General features: G+C 44.6%; 1 protein-coding gene across 8 annotated transcripts in view; it reads left to right on the forward strand.

Annotated features, from left to right (window-relative positions):
• DNMT3A (DNA methyltransferase 3 alpha) overlaps window positions 1–14,872 on the forward strand; it is a 2,120,215-nt gene that overhangs the window by 1,084,591 nt on the left and 1,020,752 nt on the right. For all 8 annotated transcript variants that reach the window (XM_078650037.1, XM_078650035.1, XM_078650036.1 and 5 more), the window contains one exon: window positions 5,518–5,730. In XM_078650037.1, the coding sequence (XP_078506163.1) occupies window positions 5,518–5,730 (213 nt within the window). The remainder of the gene's footprint in view (window positions 1–5,517; window positions 5,731–14,872) is intronic.

The raw sequence follows: 14,872 nt of genomic DNA on the forward strand, positions 1-14,872 counted from the left end.
TGCTGCAGCTGGCACGGGCAACCACCGCTAAGGGGGAGACTGCTATCCATTCTATGCACAGATATGAATTCAGCAGCCCACATGCCTCAAACGGAATATGCTACTTACCAGTATGCATCTGTTCTGCCATGTAGGGCTGCTGACATTCATATCGCCCGCCCTCCTCCCCGGTGCCTGTCGCAGCTTTAGCACTCAGAATTAATCTCTAGCATGGACATCACTTACTGTATCATACTCCATCTCTGCCACAATGGCGAAAAACAATCTGAGGATGGAGAGGATGCCCATGCGCACTGTAGTCCAGGGGAGAAGCCACCTATCTCGTGATACTTCGAAGACTCTTCCAGGACAACAATATGCAATCATCCTGACCCAACACTAGGCGGTGATCTATGCACAGATATGAATGTCAGCAGCCCTACATGCCAAGAACAGATGCATACTGGTAAGTAGCATATTCCTTACGCTTCCTGGTTGCATATTGAATCACACGTGGCAGACTTGTACTGCATACATAATATATTAACTATATATAGTACTAAAAAAAAACTCTTAACCCAGTATGAAGGAGCTTACCAGCTTCAGTGATCTTCATCTTGACAAGCTCTATAACTTGATTTGCGCCTCATTAAGAAATCACACTGCTATGTTTTCACCCCATGTTTAAACCAGTTAATGGATGTCGATTGTAAATGCCTTTATTGAACTCAGAATAAAAAAGTAGAAAACACTACAAAATAGGAAAAAAATGCAACTTTGCTGTGGTGACAAAGCGGCAGGCAGACATCTTTGCATGGTATTGTGCATAGTTTATCACGTTTAGAAGCAACGTCCCTGCCATCTTGAAACAGTAAAACCCTGATACACTATTTACCATTCTGTTCAAGGATGGCCACCCAGTACACATCTCAGTGGGCAGCCAGTTTGGAATGGTGTTGTGCATAGTGTATCTTTGTACAGATTCCAGATGGCCATCATGATGCATCTGAACATAACACCTATCTTGGAATGGTAAAGCAGTGTTAAACTGTGGACAGTTCCATTCCAAGTAGGCATCTAAGTTTAGAAATTCAGGGTACGGCACAGTGCAGATGAAATGAGCAGCAGTACTAAATGACTGAGAAAATGCTGGCCACTCTGACAAAAACGAACTGGAAAATGAAGGAAGGAAATGAGAGAGCCTATAAAAGATGAGAATTGAAAACTAAAGGACTGGCCCCACCAGTTGGGGAACTGAAACACACTTATTTTCAGACAGATGTGCACATGTGATCATGAGAGTTCGTCTCTCCCAGGGCAGTAGAGCCAGTGGCTCAAGTGATTTATTGCCCCATTCTGAATGTTATTTGGACAGAACTGAAGAGGTCTGACACGAAGGTCCACTATGAATGTGTATGCATGTATTTTTTTATGATTAGTTTTTTTATTGCAACACATCCAAAGCTGTGAAGCCAGACATGAAAACATTGTTTAGTAAGCACATAGATGCATACCATGGCTAAATTACAAATGTGTACCATATGACAGTTGGCAAAATAATATACAATCCCTCCTAAGAGTAGATAATACTTAGCTTCCAGGTATCTTAAAACAACTTATGGGCTTTTACACAGTGTAATAACAATCCATCTTTCAAGGCCTTTTTGGTTCAACATATGCTTTTCAGAATAAATTAGTTAGTTCTGCTTCCGCCCTTTTAACTTTTCGCAAGAAATATATCAGACCTATGCCACCTGACAACTTTGGTGTTGATCATTTGCTTGCCTCCTTAGCCCATTTGGGTCTACAGTATTGAGCATAAGAGTTCCCACTATGCAAAATGTGCAATAGAAACACACATTTTCAGTGGAAGCGTACACTTTCCGCCCAATCAAAAGGTTGTAGAGAAGAAATGTGGGAACAGCCCACGCCCCTTTCACAGCACTGCTTCTTAAAGCTCATGATCACATAATGTCTGGCGATTGCTACGCTCTCCAGTAAGTCATGATAACTAGACTCTTGTTGACTAAGCAGGAGCAAATTAGCAACTTTTGTTTTCTTGTACCAGGGTTTGCGCTGTATTTAAGTTGTACCAGTATTATTATCCACTACTGAAAACCATTTAGTCTGTAAACTATGGAGCAAATATAGAGGGTCAAAGATAGCTTGAGTAGGTACCTGATAAACTGAATTTTGAAGCTGTTCAATGTCTGGAAGCACCAGTTAAGCCGATTAAGATGACTGTTGGTGGGCAAATCAAGAGATGCTAGCGCCTTGTGAGAAGAGTTTGTTATTTATAAGATAGTGCAGACTGTTAAGTAGAAAACATTCCAAGCACACACAGGCCTCGTGTTATGTGGGTGTGTGAGCTATTTTTGTGATTGTTCTGCTCTTATACAACCATTCTGCGATGAGTACATCCACTGTCATGGTTCATTTGGGTGAAGACCTTGTTAATAGGTATAGACTGTTTTTGTCTTTGGCATTGTCCAGCTGATTGTTGAGTGACAGTTACACCAATAGTGGAGATTGAGGCATGTATTCTTCTAATAAAAGTTTTAGGGATGTCATAGGACTTGCATTTCGGAACAATCATTACATCACTCTTTTTAAACCAAATTCGTCTGGTTTCTTTTTTAATGGCAACTTGTTTTTTTCTGCAGATTTGTTATGCATATGTTGACATCAGTAATTTCTGACATTGTTGTGGTGGCCAGTTTATGATCTTCTTTCCAGTAGAACTGTCCAAGCACCTCAGTGAGAGGAGACAATGCACTCTATACCTTTTGATTTTCAGTGTGGCAAAGAGGCTGTCCTAAATGTATGTATTAATGTCAAGTATTTACCAACGAAAGGCAGCAGTGTTATTTCAGTGTCCAAAAGGCATATTCAAACAGGCATGGCATTCTCATCCTTGCAAATGTATTTACCACTTTAATAAATGAGCATTAGCATTTGTATGACCTGTGGAATGCCTTACAATAACAAACCTATTGTACTAAAGTACAGATAATAAAAATCTGAAAACAGATGGTACATAAAAAGGGATTTATGTATTTGCCACCAGTAGAAAAATAATGAGACCAACATGTGACTGACTGTGTGTGAATACAGTAGCTGAAGATTTCAGAGCAAAAGGAACCAAAGGTTGAAGGAGGTTAAACCAAAGCCCTTTGAAGTAAGGAAAACAAATTCCTTATGGATGGCACAAGCCATACACGTCAAACCTAAAATAATTATTTGTTAAAATCTACAGCTGAAAAACAATGAAAAGTAGCCCAGAATGATTCGTAATGGTATGTACCCCTGATAGTTTCTCTAAAATTGCCGAGGAAAAAGTACACCAACTCCCCTTTTAGAAAGGCGAATGAATCGCTTTTTTAGGTCTCGCCTAGGCAGAGCTTGCGCTGTCTCTTTAAGACATGCTGTATTCAGGATATGGAAAATGACAACAGGAGTATAACCCATAGACTAGGTTGAGATCTGGGTGACTAAGCGAAAGCTAGCAACAATGTCTCAACCGGATTCAATGAGTATCGCAAATACATAGGTATGTGCACATCTGAAAGAGACACCTTAGTGATAGATTCCTTGCCTTAGAATATCCCCAGGAGTCAAACTGGATCCGGAAAGATTTCATCAGCAGTACCCCTGTACGTCCGTAGGCGTCGTTGTACGGCTCCGCGTGCGTCGTATTCGCCGAGATGGTGTCACTGGAGCTACTTAGACGCGCCCACGCACGCTGAAGTCATTTCTTTCTTTTCCCGCACCAGCAAGCCTAGATCTAGAGAGAGCGGTACCCTGTCACTTGTTGACTAAAGTAGTAATTTGATATAATTTGTAAGTAAACTTACTCCTGGTGCATAGGGTTGCCCGGTATCAAACTTTACGAGGCCTGTCCGCACACGATGTCGCTGACGGACCCGCACCCTGAGTGTCTCTTCTGCCTGGGGAGTGACCACGACACCGAGTCGTGTTCCCACTGCCGGGCCATGGCCCCAAAAACTTCGCGGGAGAAGTCCCGAAAGTGGCTGGAGGTCCGGGAGTCAGCCCCGCGTCATTCCAGGCCCCGGTCCCGTGGGAGGTCGAGGGCCCGGTCGCTGAGCAAGCAGCGTAATTCGAAGTCTTCGCACTCGGAGTCAGGTAAGGCGAAGCACAAAAGTCAAAGAAGCGTCGCAGCTCTTCGTCCTCCCCTCACCGGTCGCAGTTTAAAATTGGTTAATGAATTGCATTTAAGGAATCTCAAATAGAGATTCCTTTAAATGCAATTCCTCGCTAAAATGCAAATTCTGTTATAGCGATTTTTGCATTTGGGATGATGAATCCCAAATGCAAAAATTGCGCTCGCAAAGGGCCAGATTCTAAAAATCTGGCCCTTTGCGAGCCGATTTTCCCTTCATGAATCTAGCTGTAGGTCTTGCATTACTGGAAGTATGAGCTGTTGGCTTTGCATTATTATTTACAACGCCAATACCTCAAACTATCAGTAATGCGAAACCTATTGCATTGTAAATGCTTGTTTAATTATTATTAATGGTTTCAACGCACTATTAAAGCAATCCAGTTCACCCGTATCTCAAGATATTAATGTATTCAAACGAGTAGTGGGTACTTCCACTACTGAAGAAGTGCTGCAGTGATAAGGTATTTTCTAATGGGCAACTTTTCCGTCAAATGTATTTCGAAACATCTGTCCCAGGACAATCATTTATGTAACATTTTAAATAATTCCTTAATACGCGTTTGCTCAATAGCTAGGTGACATGACTATGCAGGCAGCTCTGTCAATGTTACTTTATGACGAGTCATTCAAGGAATTTGTTTTTTGTTAACAAAACGGTGTGTGAATGAAATGCCCGATCATTTGTTCCAGATTTCTGTAGTATGCAGAATTATTTCCCTGTATGTAATTGCTTGACCCGGTTCTGTCCGAGTCGTCTGCAGAACAGGAGTGACGAGTGGGAAGAGTGACCTAGCAAGAAACCTTCGTATTTTAGATTTGAAGGGCAGACAGGTTTTGCTGAATGGGGCCTGTATTCTTTTGCTGACTTACTGAATACAATTATCAGAGGCAGACGTCTGTAGATTCAGTGTGCGAAGCAGGTGGTACATGAGAAGTCTTTAATGTAAACTAGGATCACACTATACGACAGTGCTTAAAACTATACGTAAGGGGACGCCCAGGGCAATGTATGCACCCCTGCTTTGTGTGTACTATGCGAGGATTCTCTGAACACTTTCATTTCCTTGTATCCTACCACCGGGGTGGCTTGAATTTCCTAAAATGCATACGTGGATCAGTATGGAAATGAAATGAGAAGCTAACCCAGGACTTTAAATAGACGGTAATATTGCCTTCTGCCCAGACGCTGCCTCAAAGGCTTCTATATGCGATACGGCCCCAGATACTTGCATTCTAAATGTCTGTTTTGAGGTTGGCTTTACTGCGTGCGCTTAGTAACTCCTGCTGTCCCAAAGCACGTCTCTCAAAACATGCCTGCCAGGATTACAGTATTGCTTCTCTCCATCTCTTGACAGGCTGAGAAGAAACAGAAACTGGTTTCGGTGATGAATGAAATGGAGGAAAACAATGTCGAGGACCCTCAGAAAGAAGAGGAACCAAGCCCCCCTGCCTCTCAGGAACCATCGGACCCCTCATCCCCCGTCGTGGCTGCCGTCCCTGAGCCTGTGGTGGCTGACGTACTGGATAAGGCTGTCTCCAAAACAGCTGACGATGAAGCAGAATATGAGGTGAGCACTGGCTGTGTGAAGAAGAGGTTCACCGTTGTGGCATTACAATGTCAACTAGTCAAAAGTGTTTTTTTATCTCCCAAACTTGTTTCTAACCACGATCCCTATACATAACCGTGATAAAATTACCCGCTTCATGTATGCGTGTGTCTGCTAGGTATGATTGTGAAATTAAATATCGGTTTCTTTATTAGCTAGTGATACATTATACATATGGATGATGTGACTACAACGGCACCCGCTCCAGTGTAACACTTTCTTCTCAGCAGATAAGTGGGATTCATGTGGTCTGATATGTGTGGCCTAAACTTCACAGTATGAAATTCTGGGCAGCCAACTGCCCAGTCCCTCTACGGTCTATACAATACGTTGTGCAGTAGCACCTCCCATTAGCACCCGCAGACCGTTTTTGTTTGTTAGTGCTCGTCTGTGCTTGACTCTGTTGCTTTGTTTAGACTTTTGGGGACATATGTATCAAAAATCATTTTGCGATTCTCAAATAGCATTTTTTTGCGAATCGCTGTTTGAGAATCGCAAAATGCTATGTATGTAGGATTTGCAATGAAGTTTGCGAATCCTACATATTCCTTAATTGCGAAACGCAAATTGCGATTCGCAATTAAGGAATATCTCCCCATTCATTCTTATGGGACTAAAGGCCCATAGGAATGACTGGGAAGACCGTCTCAATTTGCGATTCGCAATTAGCGAATCGCAAATTGAGAATGCAATTTCAAGGGTTATGGGGTGTCAAAAGAACACCCTGTTGCACCCCTGAAATAAGCATGGGTGCACATGTGGCGCACATACATGCCCTAAGGGCATGTATGTGCTTCACATTGCACTTTGAAAAATGCAAAAAAGTGCATTTTTCAAAGAAATCGCAAATTACCACCAACTTGAAGTTGGTGGTAATTTGCGATTCCTTAAGGCCAAATTGCACTTTTTTGGTGCTTCTTACATTGCATTTAGGGAATCACAAAATTTGCGATTCCTTATTTTGCCTTAATACATACCATTTGGCAAAATTGCATTCGCAAGTGCCGAAATTCTGCGAATTTCGGCTTTTGCGAATGCAATTTTGCTTGATACATATGGCCCTTGATCTGTGGCTACTTGTGTTATGTTCTGTGTATATTTGGAAAGCACACCATCACCCGTGAGGGTATCTGGCGCTGAGCTGATGTGTGTGCCTAGCTCAGCTTATGGTAGGTTGGATAATTGAAAAGCCAGGTCTTCAACATTTTGCCAATTTCAAGAAGAGAGGAGGAGGCTTTGATGTGGGGTGGGAGTACATTACATGCTTTGGGGGCGATCTGAGAGAATGCCTGTCCTCAGTGGTACTCGTTTGATTGACCTTGAAGGGCTTTGTGAGACCTGTTATAATTTGAACCTGTGACTTTGTGTACACGCTGGTCTCTAAACTGCATGTGCTATTCTGATGAGCTATCTCAATTTTCTGATCAGGTTTACTGTGTGTTTTTTTAGGAGGGCTTCAAATATTTTTTTCTGTCATTAAGCTAATCTATAAGCTACAGTCACAAATTTTTCTATGGGATTAAATTCATGGTACATTCTAAAAGTCCTGCTTGCACATCTGCACCAGCCCTATCTTATGATAGCTGAAAGAACTATGATGCTAGCAATTTTGACTCACAGCTTTACAGTCTTTCATTTGGTAGAACAGGAGCAAAAGCATCCTCCTGATCGTCTTTTCAGAAACAACCTCATCTATAGTCCGTGGTAACTTCCTTGATGGAATGTTAAACCCCAATGCATTGCTTGGCGGGTTAAGGCAGAAGAAGAACTCTTAAAATATCAGCTTGCCCGCTGAAATCAGTCCTGTTCGCCCTCGAGCTTTTCCTCCTGCAACAACAATGCAGACTGTAATGGTGCGATGAGGCGCCACTTCTTTACAACAGCCATAAATGTGTGATACCAACAAAGTTTATGACAATATCTGGAGATAAAAATGCTTTTTTCAATCTGTCGCTCAGGCCCTTTCTTCTGTTGTTTTTCCCATTCTGCTTCAGCTGAAAAGGTATTTTCTTGTGGAAGATATTGAAATAGAGAATGACCGTAGTGGTTTCATAGATCTTTTTCACCTGTCAGAGAAATTGCACTTGAAGTTGATGTGCAATTGAATCCCATTCCCAGAAACAGGTGGCATCATTCTGTATCGCACTCTTCCAGCACTGAACTTTCTGCATGGTTTCTGAATAGATGGACCAGGATCATTCAAATGTGACCCCAGCAATGTATGGGTATTCTCAAGCAGGCCATGAATGAAGCCACAAGAGTTTACTATTTTTTCCATATGGAATAGAATATTGATCTTGGAACCTGCAAGCAAAAGACAGCATTTCCTAACATTCTTTTTTTTTTTTTTTTCTTTTCAAAAACCTTTATTGTAGCAAGCATAGAAAAGTACAAGAATGGGCCTACAACAGCACGGGCTGGCCGCTAATAACAAGGCACAGTGCATGAAACAGAAACGCACACCCGCGGTCGGGTACAGCTCGAGCACAAAGCATCGCTCCACAAATATCACAGAGCAACTCGAATTTTTATTTTACAAAAGAAAAACAAACACTAAAAGGCGAATGTACGATAAGTAAGGTCAGCCCAAAGAAAGGAGGGGACGGTCCACGATCAGGAGAACACACCTAGAGCCCGGAGGCTCCAATCGAGTCGGAAGGGGGGGGAGGGGAGCAGCGGGGAGAACCGGAAATATAGAAAAAACCCGTATGGGGAGGTTCCGGGAACGCACGTCTAGGGAGATAGGACAATCTCAGCAGTGCCTACAAGGGGAGGGGTGCAAACATCCCCACGATAATCATTCCACTGGCCCCAAACCTTCGTCCACGCCCTGGGTCTGCCCCTGGCCACATAAACCGTCTTCTCACGAAACATGGACCAGTCCATGTTGTCTTCCCACTTCGAAACCTCAGGGGGCCTGGAAGCGCCCCAGAGTTGCGCAACATCCTGCTTCGCAATCATGTATCCCAGGGTAGCCCATCTGGTCTGGGCCACAGAGTAGTCAGTGGGCTCCCACACATTCAACAGACACCGTCGCGGCTCCGGCCGCAGGGCAACACCAGTCACAGCAGTCATCACCTCAAGCACAGCAGTCCAGTAAGCCGCTACAGCCGGGCATTCCCAAAGGATATGTAAAAAGGTCGCATTCAAACCACAACCACGCTTGCATAGCCCATCCGAAGAAAAGCCCATCGTCACCAGACGCGGACCCGTGACATAAACTCGATGAAGAATCTTAAGTTGAACCAAACGGAGACGGGCAGGAATGGCCACCTCCTTGGGAGAAGAGAGTGCCGACTGCCAATCCTCGTCGTCCAGCTCCAACCCATCGCCAACCCAAGTCTCCCGAAGTCGGACCAATAAGTCCGCCCGATTATTGATCAATTTCTTGTAAATCAGAGAAATAGTACTATCGGGAAGATGCCCATCAAGGACACGGTCCTCGAGGGGGGAAGATTCAGGCAGGGCCTCATTAGGAACCAAAACTGAGGCGAGGGCATGCCGGACCTGCAGGTAGCGAAAAAATTCCCTACCACTCAAACCATATTCCGCCTGGAACGACTTCACACTACCGTTCGAGCACACATCACCCACCTTACAAATCCCTATCATATCCCAGCGGTCGAAACCCTTGGTGGACCAAAGTCCGCCCAAACGTTCCGAGGCGTAAAGCGGCGTCGCCAACGTCAAGCGATCCTCCCACCCCAAACTCACATTCGCAGCTCGCCATACAGTTACTGCGATCTTGGATGGGCCCACAAGATGGCGCCCGGCCGATCGAGAATAAAGTACTCTAGTAAAGTCCCCACCCGGGAGCTGGAATCTGTCCATCTCGAATGCAGGATTACGACCCGGGGAAAACATCACGTGATTAATGGCAGACAACTGGGAAGCCCAGTAATATCGCTTGATATCGGGGAGCGCCATGCCCCCGTCATACCAAGGGATGGTGAGCTTTGCGAGTGCGATACGCGGACGCCCATCCCATATCAATTGCCACTGAAGACTCTCAATCTCTTGAAAATAGGTCTTAGGAATAGCGTCATAGGAGTTTTGGAGCGCGTAAAGGAATCGCGGCAAGGACATCATTTTAAACAGAGCCGCCCTGCCCAGAGGAGACAAAGGAAGCTTACGCCAACGGGCCACATCCAGGCGCAATCTAAGCAATGGTGGGAGGAGATTACGCTCAAAGCGGAGCGTCGGGTCCAACGTAATAAAAATCCCTAAATACTTGAAACCCGAGTGGACCACCTGAATCGGAAGTCTGCTCGGCAAGGGGGGCAAAACCCCCGAAAGAACATATACACAGGACTTGGTCCAGTTAATAACAAGGCCCGAATTGGCTCCAAAGGAAGCAAGAACGTCGAACAGAACAGACAGAGATTTACGCGGGGAGGTGAGATATAAAAGGATATCGTCCGCGTAAAGCGACACGCGGTCCTCAAAGTCCGGAGACCAGCGGATCCCCTTGAGGGAAGGTTCCCACCGAAGCCAAGCAGCCAATGGTTCCATGGCGAGCGCAAACAGTAACGGAGACAAGGGGCATCCCTGACGGGTACCCCTTCCAAGGGTGAAAGGAACCGAGACCCTACCGTTCACCACTACTTGCGCCAGAGGTTCCGCGTACAATAACTGGACCCAACCAATAAACTCAGGCCCAAAACCAAATTTCTCAAGAGCCGCCCAAAGATAAGGCCACTCCACCGTGTCGAAGGCCATGGAAGCATCCAACGATGCCAAAATGGCCGGCTCCGTCAGAAGCCCCGCCCCCGCAATCGCGCCGTGAAGACGACGCAGGTTCAAAGCCGTGTTGCGATGCGGGATAAATCCAGATTGATCCGGATGGACCAAGTCACTAATGACCGTCAAGAGACGGGATGCCAGGAGTTTCGCCAACACCTTGGGTTCAACATTTAGTAGAGATATGGGCCTGTAGGAGGAACAAAGATCACGTGGTTTACCCTCCTTGGGGATGACAACTATTGTGGCCAGTCTCTGATCATAAGGGAGAATACCCCGTTCCCGGGACTCCAGAAACATGGCGCGAAGATACGGAGCCACCCTATCGGGACGCAACTTGTACAATTCGATCGGCAACCCGTTCGGGCCCAATGCTTTGCCCGAACGGAGGGAACGGATGGCAGTAGCTATCTCATCAACCGTAAAGGGGGAGTCCAACGCCACACGGTCTAAATCGGAAACAATGGGCAGGGCTATATCACGCAACAAAAGGCGAGAGTCAACCACATCCCTCTCAGACACAGGGGTATACACCACACGGAAGTAATCGGCAAACCGGTCAACTATTCCAATCGGGTCCGTTACACTCACACCACTCGCAGACTGAATCACGGGTACCACACGATTAGCTCTCTCCTTCTTATCCAGCCATGCCAGCAATTTACCCGCTTTGTCACCCACATCATACAAACGACCCTGTTGCTCCCGAAACATCACTTTGGCGGCATCTGTGACCATGGACTTATAAGCAAATTGTTTCAGACCCAGGGCATGGAGCTTCTCAGGCGTGACACCAGATTCCAAACCCTCCTCCAATGCAGAAATCTCCCCCTCAAGATCAACCACCTCTCTATTTCTCGCTCTCTTAGCCTCAACAATAAGGGAGAGGGCCTGCCCACGAATCACGGTCTTAAAGGCCTCCCATAGGGACACAGCAGAGGAAACCGACCCCTCGTTATCCAGAAAATACGAGTCAAAGGACTTAAGCAGAAGGGTGCGGGTCTCGGGGGAGGTGAGGTACCACGGATTAATGGGGGCCACCCGGCCCACTGCCTCCACTCCAACCTCAAAACGAAGCCAGAGCGGAGAGTGGTCAGAGACACCCCTGGGCAGGTGTACTATCTCACGCACCGCTGGGGACTGAGCGGCAGGCATCAGGAAATAATCCAGCCGAGACAGATTCCCATGGGCCCCAGAGCTAACATTCTTTAATGAGCCAGACCGGAGTTGCAATTTTCATCAAAGGTTCACCTTCAAGCCGTTTTACCATAGAGAAAATGTCTATGTCGGACCGCATTTTGGGGAGGAGGGGAGAGGTTGAGGGGCGTTAACACAGCGCAGACGACCTACTGGGCAGCAGTCATAGTGGTGGAGGTCATTTGCCACTTGTATCCTAGGGTCCATCCTACTGTGGCTCCACAGACTGGACTAAAATACAACGCTTTCCACACTTGGGTATCAGGGTAGCGAGGATCTGCATATCTTTATCCACCTCCCTTGCAACCATCCAACACATATACAAATCTGTTCCAGCGCTACTTCTAGCTACTAGGTCCCGCTACCAGTCTCTCCTCTGGCATTTGCCCCTCTCCTCCTCACTAGTGTCGAATCTCAGCCGTCTCTACTGAAAGCAGACATAGAACCCAAAAACGTTGCCTTCAAAAAATAATAAATTCCTGGTGTTTAGAGACTAAGGGGCACATGCATCAACATAAAGAATTGCGATTCTTTAATAGCAATTTTTTTTAGAAATCACAAAAAAAAATTGCAATTCCTACATATTCCTTAATTGCAAATTGTGATTCACAATTAAGGAATAGTTCATATTCATTCCTATGGGCCTAGAGGCCCATGGGAATGAATGGTAATTGCATGCGCAATATGCTAGTACCAAATAGGTACTCACAAATTGCGCATGCAATTTCAAGGGTGCCTCAAATTTTGCACCTCATTTTGGTGCCTCATTTTGCGCACACACATGCCCCAAGGGCACGTGTGTGTGTGTAACATAGTGCGTTTTTTAAAGTTTCGCAAATTACCATCAACTTTAAAGTGATGGTAATTTGCGATCCCGAATTGCAAAATAGCAATTTAAAATTGGTTCATGCATTGCATTTAGGGAATCGCAATTTGCGATTCCCTAAATGCAGTCACAATTTAAATAATCACACATTTTACGATTTCTAAAAAAAATTGCGAATTTGCATTTAGGTTGATGCATCCCAAATGCAAAAATACTGGTCGCAAAGGGGCAGATTCTGCGAATCTGCCCCATTGCGACCTGTATTTAGAATGATGCACGTACCCCTAAATGTAGGCAGACAAAATCAAGATATTCTATAACCCTCACTCAAAGCTGCAAAAAGTCATAGAAAACAAGCATTGGCAAAACCAATAGGTCTCACCTATACAAAATCTATTGGCTTTGTCAGTGTTTCTTACATGTTGCACAACAGGCGAGCTATTGTGCAATATGGCTTAAAGTAAAGAAAGAAACGCTCAGCATTGTCCACGTCTTAGTGCTTTTTGTTGCTTTACCCCATGTTGCACAGCAGCCCGTGCTGCTGTTCAATATCGTAATAACATTTATATAGAGCTTACAACTCAAGATAAGGATATTACATTAAACTTTCACGTTCGTGTAAGCAAATTAGAAATAATAGATGTCTCATAAATTACATAAAAATCCAGTGAACAAAACTGAATACATACCGTAATGTTAGACCTCCTTCCACACTGTGCATTAAAACACTATGCAGCACCATACAGGAAAAGTGATAGTGTGCACATTTATATTTATTTATTTATTTGCAGTTTTGCATTTCGAGTATGGTCAGAGGGTATTACAACGCAATTCCTAAGCATCAGAATACGTTACATTGTTTTTATGCATGGGTAGAATATGTGATTTGCCCAGAATTACAGGAAGTTGAACCGAGGGCTGGATTTAAGCCTTATATTTTAGTTGCAAAGTCTACAGCTTTAACCACAAGGGTCAAGCAGTTATTTGGTTCCCTTTATTTTTTTTCACATATGTAACAATTTACTCTATCGGCACGCCATGGAAACAGTGTGCAACTGTAAACATACGAAGGAGACAGCCTTAGTTATTTTTAGCCATACCTAAATAATGTCGGTTCATGACGTACTATCCCCTTTTGTTTACATTTGTGCACTGTATAGCGCTGCACTAATGATTTCCCTGACACCTTCAAGTAATGAACATTCCACAGTGGCTGCATATTAACACCCTTTTAGCCACAAAAAAAGAAATTACCCATAGTCAGTGAGCACAATACCTGCTGTGAGGCAAAATCACCCCTTCCCCGCCTCCAAAACGTCAGACACCTTACACTGACTACACTTGAAAAACTGCCCACCCTTCAAGCGGCATGAAGTTTAGGGTGGCATATCCGTGAGCTTGGCCTTGTCTTCTCAGCTAGCGGAGTAGAAACTACAAGAGTGCCCACAGTTTTTATCATGAGTCAACATTGGTTTGTGGAATCTGCAAGTATCGGATTAAGAATTATTAATGCCCACTCCACCTACTAATTGCAGTATACCAGCATGGGAAAATTATTATCTACCTCCGAAGAATTCACAATGTCCCCGGGACAGTAGGCTAGATGTGACATTTTCGAGGTAACGGATGTGTTCATAGTCAAACAAGCCCTATTTCACAAGTTCTATGTCTAAGAACAGCGTAGGAGGCAGGGGTGTGCGGAGAGGTCAAAGGGGCCAATGAACGTGAGGGTGTATGAAACAGGAAGGGTGAAACAGTGTTGGAAAAAAGGAATATTAAAAACAACGGCAGAGCAGTAAGAGTGCTGAGTGAGCTTAAAAAAAGTATAGTGCACCTGTGGCCAGTGAAAGGACACTGGTCACAGGAAGCTGTACTTGGTCCAAGCTCCATGGCAGGGATGAAGACTGGAAGCCGGGATGAACCCGGATGCACTCACCAATAGGTAGCATGAAAACAATAGTGACGTGGAAGCCAATCAGTGGTAAGTAATGGGCAGGCTCTAACCCCTTTTAGGATTTTCTATATTATAAGAGACTTAGCAAGCACAGCACAAGCTCTCTGTAGGTGAAACCTAAAAGGCTATCGCGACAATAAGACTTAAAAACCAGTAAATCTGTGACCTTTTTTCTTTTTTACAATACCCTACAAATGTTTTAAGTACCTTTTTATATACAAAACATAGCATATACAGTGCTCTGTATCTGTAAGTTTCATGGGAGGTACTGTGGCAGGCGTCTTATACGATGCCAGCTCTTCATTATCAGTTTCGTTTTGAGAAAGTCTGAGTCTGAAGGTATACACCTTGTAAGAAAGATCAAGCCCTCAGGCTTTGACAATGAG

This window comes from Lissotriton helveticus, chromosome 6 (genome assembly GCF_964261635.1).
Source record: "Lissotriton helveticus chromosome 6, aLisHel1.1, whole genome shotgun sequence".
NCBI classification, from domain to species: Eukaryota; Metazoa; Chordata; class Amphibia; order Caudata; family Salamandridae; genus Lissotriton; species Lissotriton helveticus.